The sequence below is a fragment of the Nannospalax galili genome, unplaced genomic scaffold (genome assembly GCF_000622305.1).
Source record: "Nannospalax galili isolate Female #2095 unplaced genomic scaffold, S.galili_v1.0 scaffold312, whole genome shotgun sequence".
NCBI lineage: Eukaryota > Metazoa > Chordata > Mammalia > Rodentia > Spalacidae > Nannospalax > Nannospalax galili.
The window spans coordinates 6469398-6483405 of NW_008335967.1; the positions used below are offsets into that span (position 1 = coordinate 6469398).

Sequence of the window (14008 nt, forward strand, 5' to 3'; positions counted from 1 at the left end):
TTTTTGAGACAGGGTTTCCCTATAGCCCTAACTGTCCTGGAACTCATGATGTAGACCAGGCTGGCCTCGATCTCACAGAGATCTGCCTGCCTCTGCTTCCCTAGTGCTGGAATTAAAGGTGTATGCCACCATGCCAGCTTACTTACATCAATTCTTGCTTCAAGCTCAGGGATGGGAATTCTTCTATTATAGCACAGCATCTGCCTACCAATATCTTCACAAATTGGAGTTGAACCTGTTTAGAGAAGGAACTCTTAAGTACTGAAATAATCATCCATATGAAGATGGTAGAGCTAAAGTTGAAACACGACCTCACACACAGTGGAAGGACTTACTACTGAGCTACTTCCCCAGCCCTTAAGTCTTTAGAATTCTTACCATCAAGCTGCAACAACATGTTCGTTTTCAGAAGATTTTTCGCTCGTGCAACTTCACTTTCAGTGACATTTGTACATAGTCGCATCCTAAAACATTTGGAAACAGATAGCTAGAAAATGTGTAGTCTATATGTTAAAGAGTAAGATGGCATAGAGTACATACTGTACCACAACATTCAAGTGGTTACAATTTCAACTAGTTTTTTTTTTTTTTCGCCAGTCCTGGAGATTCAACCTAGGGTCCTGGGCATGTTAAACAAGCAGTCTACCACTGAGCTGTGTCCCACCCCTCAGATTATGTTTAGATGTATTTTCTGAACAATTTCTAGTTGACTTTAAATGTTTTAAATTTTCATGAAGTGATCTGCTGTGAAAGATAACAAACAGTATAGTATAAATAGCTTCAAAGAAACTTGGAAGAAATTTTTTTACTATCAATACATATATATATATATTTTGGTCTTCTCTGAGACAGGGTCTCCCCCTGTAGCCTCAACTGGCCTTGAACTCACTACGTAGCCCAGGCTGGCCTTAAACTCACAGAGATTCACCTGCCTCTGCTTCCTGGTGCTACAGTTATTTTTATGTGTATGAGTGTATTGCCTGAATGTATGCGTGCACCCATGTTGTGCAATGCTGCGGAGGTCAGAAGAGGGCTTCAGATTCTCCTAGGACTGGAGTTAAGGACGGTTTGTAGCCGCCATGTAGGTGCTGGGAATCGAACCTGGGTCCTGTGCAAGAGCAGTCAGTGCTCCAACCACTGAGCCATCTCTCCAGCCCTAAAGAAACATGTCTTTGAAAACATGGCAACTACTGCTTTAAATGCTAAAGCTACCACCATTAGGACACTCGCCTAATAGATGAGTCCTAGGTAAGGCTTCAGCTACTTAAAGTTGTTTCTCACCATTCTTTTTGAACTGCATATAACATGTCGGCAACTGTGGCTGGTTCGCAAACCATATAGAGTCCCCATAATCCTGTATCTGTGTAGGAAGTGTTGAAAGACTGGAAGCTGTGGCAGAGATTACCATGGCAAGTGAGCTGGGCCAGCCTGCTAGATAAATTCTGTAAAGGAAAAGAGTAATTCAGGAGTACTGTGGGTACACGTCTAAATTACCATAAAGAGAAATGCAACATGTGGCTATTAGTGAATGTTAAATAGGCCAAGTTTTCAGGTTCATCCAGCAACATCTCAATAGTAACTTTAAAATTCAAGGAAGAGTTATATTCATCTGGCCCAATATGTAAAATAAAAACATGAAGTCTTGTAATTGACTTAGTAGCTGCACCTATTCATAAGACACTGGAGTGCAGATACCAAGTCATTTACAAGCCTCCTGATTATACATGCTGGAATTATACTGTATGTGAAGCCCAAGATATTTATATGAAATGCATTTTGGAAAACTCAGACAAATCTCTACTCTGTATTTCAAAATAATTTTAGACGTTTTAGAAGAGTTGTAATAGTGCAAAAATTCCCTTTCAGATTTCTTTAAATATGTTTTATCACATTTGTTGTTTAATTTCTTTATACTGTTTGTTGTTAGTGGGTTTGTTTTTTGCAGTACTAGGATTTGAGCCCTGGCCCTCAGGAGTGTGAGGCACGCAATCTAGTGCTAAGCTACAGCCCCAGCCCTTACGTTTCTTAACAATTTCAGTGTAAGCTGTAGATAGTTCTTTGCCCTTAAATTCTTCAGTATGTACTATTGAAAAGCAAGTTTTCAAGAATATTCAAATTAGGATATTAACACTGACATAGAACTATTAACTACTCTATTTGTAACATATGGTTACTGCAGTATGATTGGTCACTAATATTACGATAACAGTAACAGCTTAAATGTTCTGTTCTTATTTTGTCAATTATTCCACTGATAAACTGACAAAGACAACTTTTTTTCTTGCTCAGTGGGATCCAGGATGAGTTAATATTTTTAAAAGTTGAAAGTCATAGCAAGTAATCTATTTTGCCACTTCAAATAAAGTACAATTCTTACAAAGAATTTATATTTAGGAAAACATGATAATCTTTCATTTACTGTGAAAAGTTATTCAAAAATCACTCACCATTCCTCCTCCGAAAGAGCGATCCCAGTTGCCAATCAGTGTGTTTGCAACCATGAGACAGATTGTGTCTGGATGTGCCCAGCCAACAGCTTCAACAGCTATCGCAAGGTGTGCCAATGGCATCTTGTCATCCCTCACACGAATCTAGATAAGATCAATGAGCAAAACACTCTAGCTAAGATTAGCACTATATAATATGCTTATTATCAAGAAAGAAAAACAAGTCCTATTAATAGCAAGGCTAAAATGCTCACCATGATGACTTTGCTTCTTAACTGTCAGGACTCATTACACTGTAATTCAGAAGAATTCAGCTGAAATACTACCTGGTCAAAAAGAATTACCTTAGCTTAATAATAGGAGGTCGAAATTGGCTAGGCAGTTAGGGTAAAAAGACCTCAGAAATGTAGCCAGTTTCTTAGCAAAAAGTCAAAATGTCCTTGGGCCTGTTAGCAACATACTCTTTTCCAAAGGCCAAAAACAGTCAAAAGTATTTGGGAGCTTGTATCTAATCCTTAAAAGATTTTAGGGTTACCTCTTCAGAGGGGGGGGATGTTGGAGGGGAGGGAGAGGGCATGGATTATAAAAACACCTTATATACATATATGAAATTCTCAAAGTCTTTGTAAAAATTGAAAAAAAATTATCTTACCATTTTATATGTATCCATATGAATTTTTCTCTCCAAATTTAAACCAACTCTGATAGGGCTACACTTGTGTGCAGCTGCCACCATCAGACCTCATTTATACAATTCTACAATCATCATACTTAATGAGGCAAAGTAGGCTTGAGGCTTAACACTATTATGGTAAGTAGTAGATTCTCTGCTGGTTCTGGCTCTAATAGCACCCCCCCACCCCGCACACACACACAAATAAACCAACAACGAGAACCACACTTAATATACTGTGCAAACTGTAAAGCCAATGTGAAAGTCAAAATTCAGTCTTTTAAATTATAGAGTTATGGGGGCTGGAGAGATGGCTCAGTGGTTAAAAGCACTGACTGCTCTTGAAGAGGTCCTGGGTTCAGTTCTCAGTACCTGCATTGGTGGCTAACACCCATCTCTAACTCCAGTTCCAGGAAATGTGACACCCTCTTCTGACCTCCATGGGCATTGTACAACATGGGTGCACTTACATACATGCAGGCAATACACTCATACACACAAAATAAAAATAAAAAAGTATTTTTAAATTATAAATTGTAGTTACTCTGCCATAATTAGTGCAAAAGAAAAACAAAAAGCAAATTATAACCCTGCTCTAAAACCTTGCTTCCTCAAGAAAGAAAAACAAGTAGTTGAATTCTATGGAATAGGAAGCAAATGAGCCCATTCTCTTCACATTTCTGTATCTCAGATTTTTTCCATCTTATTCCTATGAGAAATATGAACATTAAAAAGTTTAAATCGGAGAGCTGTCTCAGCACAAAGCTGTTCCCCAGATAATTTTAGAAGATAAACAGGTCCCTGTACCAAGACCCACTGATGTAAGAGCTGTCTCAGTTCAAGCTACTTCCCTTGAAACTGTAGATTATCTTTGTCACTTCCATATTCCCCAACCCCCTATAAGAACTTCCTCAGCAGTCAGCAGGCTGCTGTTGCCTTTCTCTCCCCAGCTGAGCTGCCAGCCACCAGCAATCCTAAGAAATAAACTTTGCTTTGCTGGACAAAAAAAAAAAAGTTTAAATTGGGACTGCAGAGATGGCTCAACGGTTAAGAGCACTGAATGCTCTTGAAGAGGACCCAGGTTCAACTCCTAGCACCCACAAGGCGGCTACAAACCGTCCTTAACTCCAGTTCCAGGGGAATACGAAGCCCTCTTCTGACCTCCACAGCATTGCACGACACGGGTGCACTCACAGACATGCAGGCAATACACTCATACACATAAAATTTTTAAAAATTAAAAAAAATAAAGTTTAAATTACATTTGGGGCTGGAGAGATGGCTCAGCAGTTAAGAGCACTAACTGCTCTTGCAGAGGATCTGGGTTCAATTCCCAGCACCCACATGGTGGCTAACAACCATCTGTAACTCCAGTTCCAGGGTATCCAATGCCACCTTCTGTCCTCTGCGGGCATTGCACAACATGGGCACACTTACAAACATGCAGGCAATACACTCATACACATAAAAATAATAAAATGTATTTTTAAAAAAGTTTACATTTAGCCTGGCATGGTGGCGCATGCCTTTAATCAGAGGCAGAGGCAGGCATATCCCTGTGAGTTCAGGGCCTGCCTGGCCTACATATCAAGTTCCAGGCCAGCTGGGGCTACAGGGCGACAGTCTCTCAAAAAGACCAAAAAAATAAAGTTTATATTTATTACTGTATGTGTATGGGCACAGGCATGCAACAGCACAGATGTGGAGGTAGACAGCCTGTAGGAGTCTTGGGGATTGAACTCAAGGAATCACTCAGGTCACCAGACTTGGCAATAAACAGCTTTACCTGCTGGGCCATCTCTCTAGCCTGAAATGTATATATTTTGACCACTGTCTTTTTGAAAACTTTTTAAGGGGCTGGAGAGATGGCTTAATGGTTAAGAGCACTGTCTGCTCTTGATTCCCAGCACCCATGGTGGCTAACAACCACCATCCGTAACTCCAGTTCCAGGGGATCTTCCGCCCTCTTCTGACTTCTGTACACATTGCATGACACAGCTGCACTTTTACATACATGCAGGCAATACACTTGTACACATAAGAGTAAAATTTTTAAAAAATTTTATTTGTGGGGCTGGAGAGATGGCTTAGTGGTTAAGAACACTGCTCTTCCAGAGGACCTGGGTTCGATTCCCAGCACCTACATGGCAGCTAACAACTGTCCTAACTCCAGTTCCAGGGGGGTCCAATACCCTCTTCTGACCACAGGCATTGCACTACACGGGTGCACTTACATACATGCAAGCAATACACTCATACACATGAAAATGATAAAATATTAAAAAATACAAAATACATATCCCTTGGAACTGGGTTTCTAAGCCACTGTGAGCTTCCTGATGTGACTGTTGGGAACCTAGCTCTGGTCTTCTACAAGAGCAGAACATCAGATGCTCTTAACCAGAGTCATCTTTCCAGCTCCCGTACACTCAATTGTTAAGTGTAAGACACTTACAAAAGATACCCAAAGACCAAATTCTAGTGAAGAGGCTTGCCCTACCTCACTTCCAGTGAATTTGCAGGGAGGCAGAGCTGGTATTTCTCCTTTGTGTGAGCACAAAGAGTCACCAAAATGAAACTTTGCTAAATCAAGCAGTTCATCATGGGAAACACCTAAATTGAAGGAAAATATTTTCATATGTATCTAAAAGCAATACAATCTAAGGCAACTAGCTGCCAGAAGTTTGTATTACATAAGTTCTACGTGAAATACTGTAACATCAGGTAGTGCATTTACTAAGAGCCATTTAAAGCATTCCCATTTTCTTGATGTTAATAAGGCCTGGGTTACATAGCTTTCTCTGAGCAATTGACAGTGTTTGCCATACCAGTATATTTACATATGAAGATAATAAAACTGCTTGAAAAATCCCACTTTTTTTTCATCTGCTGGAATTTTTTTATTGGTCTTTGTGACTTTCCTAGACTTTAAATAATTTCATCTGGATTTCTGGAATGATAAAGAGTACCAAACCACTTAAATAGAGACAGAAATAGTACTTTTCATTATATTTTTAAACTGTGAGTCTTCCCAATATTCAGGAGATAGAGGCAGGCAGATCTCTGAGTATGAAGCCAGCTTGGTCTACACAGCAAGTTCCAGGCCAGCCAGGGTTACAAAGTGACACCCACTCTCAAAAATCTAAATAAATTTTTGAAAATCTGAGTCTTATCCAGAAAATCCAGCTTCTAAAAAAAATAATGTTAAGTTATAAAATGTTCAGGATGCAACTTAGCAAGTAAATTTTCATTAAGTTACTTTTTAAAGTAGGAAAGAATGGAAATATGGGCTCCATCTCATTTTTAAAAAGCTGTACACATAAATATGCTTCATTTCTTAAGAACTCTGGAACAAAAATAAGACTCATCTGAGTTTCTGAATACATTCATAGTTTCCCATGTGTCACAACTTGACATCCAAACCTCAGGAATTATTTATATTCTGTATTCCCGAACAGATTCCCTCAGTGAAAGATTCTAAACCACAAACATCAACTTAATAAAAGTCTAGACACAAGTTTATGCTTTTGAGACAGGCTGCTTTCTGCAAGCCTTTCCTTGACCTTGCAATCCTCCTGCCTCAGCCTCCCAATGTGCTGGGGATTACAGGTATATACCACTGACCCAGCTTGTGCAAGTACTTGGAAAGCACTGCCATTAAGACTTCTTTAAATAAAACAGTCTATTAGAATATAAAAACACACCTTATACCCATATTGTTCAAATACATTTGTGATGTAAAGCATGATAGTCTATGACAGCACATGGTCTTCAGAATCACCATGTAAGAAAGTCACCTTGGATACCAATCCAGAGGATGAGAACACAAGCAGATCATGGTAGTATAAGGACACTGGAGGCAGGAAGAAAAACCATGAAGCACCCTCACACCTGACCACCTCTTCCGCCAATCTTACCACCTCCAGAACTAACAGTCATTATGGTTAGACATGCCAGATATGCAACTCCAACAGCCCAATCAAAAAGGCAGGGGAACCTACAATCTTTTAAAGGACTGAGATACAAAAACTTACTTGATAAATTAAAGCTGACACAACATCAGAGGAGGTCAGCTAGAGGCTTAAACTGGCCGGCTGAATTTAAAACAGCATTAATAATAAACCACATTTATAAATCACAAGGTGTGGTGGCTAAAGTGCAACCAGTCTTCAGGAGACTGAGGCAGAGCAGCTTTAAGTTCAAGGCCAGCCTGGCTATAAAGCAAGAATGTCTCAAAAATAAAAAATGTAATATAAGACAAAAAATAATTGGTGACACGCCATTAACTTCAGACTATCCCAACTTCAGCAATGTCCAAATGAACCTAGAAACCCAAATAAAACTTGTATCTGCATGCTGCTAGTAATGGCAGAGGCTCCAACTAGCCAGGGAAGTTTCCCGTCTTTAAGCCCGGCCAGCTTCTGCCATTTTAGAAATGATGTTACACACAATTCTGAGCACACTACCTGCCACACAAAGGTAAAGTGATTTAGCTAATGCCACAATGAAGAACCTGTTTGAAGTATTTAACGTCCATGTTTATCTTTACTAGCCTCTTATAATTAGCTCAGAAGTCTATCTAGAGCAATTCCAGTTTAAATTTATAATGAATCCTAAAAAGAGAAAAGTTAACTTTACAAGAACGAACACACACACACACACACAAACACACACAAAATACAGCTGTCTTCAATACACTCCTAATAGCGAAAAAACACAAAAAACCTAAAAGCCAATTAAAGTGACTATGCCCCTAACTTTAGGCTGCCCGAAAATCTAGCAGAACCTGAAGCGAATTTTTTTTCACTCACAGGCCTCACATGTCCCAGGGGAATCTGATGCCATCTTGAATGTTTGACTTCACATTACATATTCTCATGACTCCCTGGGTACGTTCTTTCCTTTTCAGTGACTAGTTGGTCTCCTGAGTGAATAACTGAGCTCAGGAATGAATATACCAATTCCAGGCTTGACCAAGGATGAAAGAGATTCTGTAATTACAGAGCACTACTATCTTCCAAGTTAACTGTTTCCCAGTTCATTCATTAGCTCTTGTAAGTAAATTCCACTAAGTATGTACACTTATGTACTGAATGGTTCATTACACTTTTCTACAAAAGAAACTTCCTAAAACGAATAGTCTGTTTCCAGTGCTCCACATTCTCCTAAACAGTTTGCTCTGAAATAAAAAAATTCACGATCTCTCCCAAATGGATCAAGTTGATAAGCACATCACTCCAACAACCATGTTTAAACATTTATAGAAACTAAACTGACCTCCAGCAGCAGCAAGCACGATTCTTGGCCCCTTGTAATGTGTGGTTATATAATCCACTAAGTCCTTACGATTTATAGATCTGTAAATAAAGTAAAACATTTTCTTTTATTCTATAGATGGCTCAATCTGTAGCTTAGGCTGACCTGGAACTCACTATGTACCCTAGGCTGACCTTGAACTCATAGCAATCCTCCTGTCTTGGACGTGGGCAACCACATCCAAAAAGCGACTTTAAAGCATAGGTCTTTACCTAATATACCTGAAACTAAATAGACCTTGAAAGTATTCTAAGTGATACATACAGTCAGTGATTAAGAGCACTAGCTGCTCTTGTAGAGGACCCAGGTTCGGTTCCCAGCACCCACATGGTGGCTAACAACTGACTGTCCAGAACTCCAATTCCAGAGGCTCTGACAACCTCTTCTGGCCTCCGTGGGCACTGTATACATGGGTGCACTTACATACATGCAAGCAAAACACTCATAAAAATAAAAAAAAATCTTTAAAGAAAGATACATATACCAGTATTACATGTTTAAAGCAAAAGTGAGCCCAGACACCTGGGAGTTCAGTGACACTGCAGCACAGTCAACTATTTTATTCAGATTATCAGGGCAAAAAAATGACTTAAAAGTTTGTAAATGTCATAAATTTTGCCCAAGAGAAATATACCTACTTGATATTTTCAGTTGGTCCCAGAATTGTCCGTCCAAGTGCAGTGTTTTGATAAGCTGTGGCATGAAGATAATCAAAAACAACTTCTTGTAAATTGGTTTCAACTTCCTGCATTTCTCTAAGGATTACTCCTCGCTCGCGTTCAATCTCTGCTTCTCCCAATGTGCTGTTTTGTATTATGTCAGCAAGAATTTCTACAGCTAATTGAAATGAAAACATTGGAAAAAAAACTAGAATTTAATTTTTGCTATTGAAATCTCTTTTAACATCAGAAACTATGATATAGACCATCATTCAATATTGAGTAAATAATTAACACAGGAGAAAAGTCCTCTATGATTTGATAAACCTAAAGAATACTATTGAAAGAAAATGTAAAATAGAAGCCCCTGTGATACAGAAGACCTTGGAGAAAAACACTAAATTTGATAATCACTTAATACTCATTCTGACTCACAAATTCCACAGAAATCTCAATGTTAATATAGGTTGTTCTATATAAAAAGCATAGAGTAGAAAATTATCTGAGATACAGAAAACAGGTATGTACACAGGTTCACATCACTCAAGTGTTTCTACCCACGTTCCCACAGCAATGAAGCTTCAACGTTAAAAAAAAAAAAAAAAAAAAAATCATCATAACCCAAAATACACCTCCCAAGAACCAATTACAAAACTATTGTCCTCTCAAGCCTTAATTCTGTAAAAAGCCAAAGGTGAAATGAATTTTATGAGAAAATTAAAATGGCTTTAATCCCAACATTCAGGAGGCAGAGGCAGGCAGATCCACAGAGATCGAGGCCAGCCTGGTCTACATAGAGTTCCAGACCAGCCAGGGCTATGAGAGATCCTATCTCAAAAATAATAATTTCACTAATTAGTTCCAAAATGCTGTTTTGTTTTCAATTCTTCCACTAGGAAAATGTTTTGGGTAATTAAATTTAACATTTTCAAAACACTACACAAACTGCTGTGTGCTATCCCATCAAAACAATTATTTTATTTTTACAGAATAAAAATAACTATTTTACTGATATAAAAACAATCATTAATAATTATCATATAAGTAAATATTGGTTAATTTGCTCAGGATCAATAGTTTTGTCTCAAACAAGGAATAAAAGTGATTAAAAATATTTTACCCCACAGGTAAGACTCTGAAAGAAGTATGATTAAATCAAGTCTTTAAGTCTATAAATACTTGTTATCATTTGTCATAGTTGGGGATTCAAAAGAAAAACCAGATACCCTTCACCCAGACTTTGTTTCCATTTTTGTTTTTTTACATTTCTAGAGGTTTTACAAGTAGACATAAAAACAGTTCTAAATTATTTCTGAACCCTCATGAAAATTAATTTTCTGCAGTACAAGTAATACCTCTTGGCAAATCTTTAGAGAATGCTTTGGCGTAGTACACAGTCTGCTCTCTGGAGGTATAGGCGTTAAGATGAGCACCCATGTTTTCAATCTCAAGTTCCAGGTCTAACTGGGATCTCTTTTTGGTGCCCTTTAAATAGAAATAAACAAGAAAAAACAAATTATGATGCCTTCCTTTTACCATTCACCTATTCTAAATACTTCCAGTAATAAATATATAGGACAAAAACCAAAGTCAGTCATGTAAGGACAAGTTTATAGACTGCATTAGGCTTTTAAAAATTATATTCATTGAAAATAGCCTTTGTCTCTCAAGACAGGAGCTTTGTTTCAATGTTAGAAAGCAATTATCAGTAATTTCAGATACAGTACTGGAAAAATAAAAATAACACATGCCTTATTATTGAAATAGTTCTTCCCTTTAAAACATAGTATTTTTGTACTTATTTCCCTTCAAGGAGAATGCATTTCCATTAAGTCTCAGAACTTGCCTTGAAAGCCATATGCTCCAGAAAGTGCGCCGTTCCATTATTCCTCTCATTTTCATATCGACTCCCAGCATCAATCCACAGTCCAACCTTAGTGCAATCCAAGAATAAGTGGATAAATGTCTACTCCGGTTTTGTAGTCTCATTCCTTCTTCTGACAAATAATTTCCAATCTTTAAAGTTGTCTTTGACCACAGTGAATTGACAATTCATTCCTATAAACTGAGACCATCAGGCTACTGTTGGGGGCTACAGACATCCAAGGTGAACATCACAGTGAGCTCAGATTCTTAACCTAACTCATTTCTACATCTGGTTAATAACTGTGGCATAACAGGCATCAGGGACTATCAAAAACTTGAGTTCAAATACATGTATGAGCCTCACAGCCTTAGATACAACCACTTAGCTTCTCTGAACCTGTGTCCCCAATTATAAAATAGGTGTGATGATTTGTACTACAAAGAATAATTTTAAAAACCATGGGCTGGAGAGATGGCTCAGCTGTTAAGAGCACTGGCTGCTCTTGCAGAGGATCTGGGTTCGATTGCCCACATCCACATGGCAGTAGCAACCGTCTATAACTCCAGTTCCAGGAGATCCAATGCCCTCTTCTGACCTCCAAGGGCAGTGGACAGCATGGGTGCACTTACATACATGCAGGCAATACACTCATACACATAAAATAAAAATAAAAAAAAAATTTAATTAAAAAAATCAATTAATACCATATACAGAAAGCAGAGTAGCCCAGCAAACATACCACTTTCATCATCTATATCACTAACAGTAAACACAACAGTCTACAAAACTAGGTGTACACACTGAAAGAGAATTCACAGAGACCTGGTACTAAAGTAAAACTGGAAGAAAAGTCCAATTCAAGAGCCAGCAGTTGAATTTGCTCTCTCCTGAATGAGGTATCACTCGAGAAGTTTTCCAGGCACTTACTGTGCACGTGGAGAGCCCGGAGTTTTCAGAGGCTACTCGGAGTCCATTTTCCAAACATGTGACACGTGTTTCAGGAACATTCAGAACAACTTGTGGAGCAGCCTGAGTACTTCTTAGTCTGTTCCCTCGAAGATACAATAGCTAGATTGGCACAGGAGGAGGAAAGAAAAAACAGACATTACTATTCTGGTATTTAATATCAATTAGAATATATATATATACATATATATATATGTATATATATATATATATATCTCAAATAGACTCACTCCATAAAACACCTTCCTAGATTGGGAAGGGAGCAGTTACAGCTCAGTAAGAGTGCCTGGAGACTGAGGTCCCCAGTACCCTTCAAAACAAACTCTTCTCAACTTTGGTTCCTCTGGCATCTACCTCCTAGCCTTTTGACCTTTCAGCACTCTTTTCCTTTTCCCATGTATGTGTACATGCGTGTATATACACACATACACATATACATAGTCATATTAAGTCCCCTTTTGGAGAAAGACATTTTAAGAAAACGCAAACATTGACAAAATTCTGCCCAACCTGTCTTAAACAGAAAAAAAGATAACATTTCCATTAATTTCCCCCAATTTGGAACCACGAGGTTTTTGGTGATCGGCTGGCACTTATTCCACCGAGTCCGGAGTCCTGGAGGGCTCGAAAAAATGGGGGGCTTCGACTAGCAGGGCTCCCGGGGGCGGGCAGCCTCGCTCCCTCCAGTCTTCAGCGGTCCAGGGCGGCCCAGGTCGCGATCGCAGGCCGCGCGGGGCTCCGGGGCGCTGGATCCCAGCCAGAAGCTCACCTGCCCAGCAGCGTTGCGAAGCGGGAGCCTCCGGGTGAAACCCCACAGCCGCCGTCGGGCAACGGGCCACAGTACCGCTGCGGAGGCAACCGCCGCCATCTCCGCTGTGGGCCTGTGGAGAAGTGCTTCCGGGTCGTGACTCGAGGCCCCAGAGCAGGAGGCTGGCTCCACCTTGTGGCGGTGATGGGAACTACATCCCGTGAAGCTGTTTTTCCTGGAAGGAATCCAAGCCTCGGCTTGGCACCTTCCGGTGGGGTACACACCAAATAAATCAGGGGTCTGTGGAAACACGCCTCTGTGTCTTTACTTTTGCCAGGCGGCCACAATGTGCAAGGCAGAAGGGTGGCGAAGCGAAAGTAACCTGACGCAACATAGCATCTCCTTGGCAGGTGGAGTTGATTGGAAAAGTGGAGTAAGGTCCACAAACTCACTGTCCTTAAATTCTTTCACATGGTGAAAGAAGCATACCCTGGAGGTGGAGAGATGGCCCAGAGGTTAAGAGCAGTGGTGTTTTTGCAGAGAATCTAGGTTTGATTCCCAGCACCCACGTGGTGGCTAACAACCATCCATAACTCAAGTTCCAGAGGATCTGGACTCTTCTGACTTCCACAGGCATTGCATGACATGAGTGCACTTATACACATGAAGGCAATACATTCATACACATAAAATAAAAATAATAAAATATTTTTTAAGAAGAAGCACAAGTGAAGAGAGGATAGGATGAATCAATGTTGGTCCTATTCAGTCTCCTAATGTTTACAGTCTGGCTTAGTCTATGGAAATACCCATGGTGAGGTCACTTCTGAAAGATGGACATTTTACAAACCTAACCTTAGAGTCTATTAGCAGGAGTTAGCATCATTTGCCTCTGAAAGTCTTATTATATCTTAGAGCTCTGAGTTCGTGGGCACCTCTTTATTTACAGACACTTATGAAACTAAAAATAGCAAACACTTTTTGAATAAAGTTTTTATTTATTGTTATGGGCTGTGTACACATGCCATGGTGCTCATGTGAAAGTCTGAGGACAACTTAGTAGAGTCAGGTCTCTCCTTTCACCTTTACATGGGTTCTGGGACTAGAACTCAGGTGGTCAGACTTGGCAAGTACATTTACCTGCTGAGTCATCTTTCAGGCTGTGTCATTTATTGCACAATGCCACATCACAGTTATCCTGCCAAAAAACAACCTGACTCTCAGCATTCTTTTTAAGCCAAGAGAAGACCCAAACAGAACTGCTCATTCTCTTAGAATTCTCTCAGAACTGCTCATTCTAAGAGAACAAAGGACTCATTCTTTCTTTAATTG

General features: G+C 39.5%; 1 protein-coding gene across 1 annotated transcript in view; it reads right to left on the reverse strand.

Moving 5' to 3' along the window:
* The window catches only part of Pmpcb (peptidase, mitochondrial processing beta subunit), a gene marked incomplete in the record, with an annotated part of 13389 nt that extends 565 nt beyond the window's left edge, over positions 1-12824 (reverse strand). Inside the window, 11 exon segments of the mRNA XM_008830760.3 lie at positions 147-235; positions 379-464; positions 1282-1442; positions 2448-2591; positions 5621-5733; positions 8398-8477; positions 9075-9273; positions 10451-10580; positions 10942-11028; positions 11890-12030; positions 12698-12824. Of these exon segments, the coding sequence (XP_008828982.1) occupies positions 147-235; positions 379-464; positions 1282-1442; positions 2448-2591; positions 5621-5733; positions 8398-8477; positions 9075-9273; positions 10451-10580; positions 10942-11028; positions 11890-12030; positions 12698-12796 (1329 nt within the window).
* Between the last annotated feature and the right edge of the window lie 1184 nt (positions 12825-14008).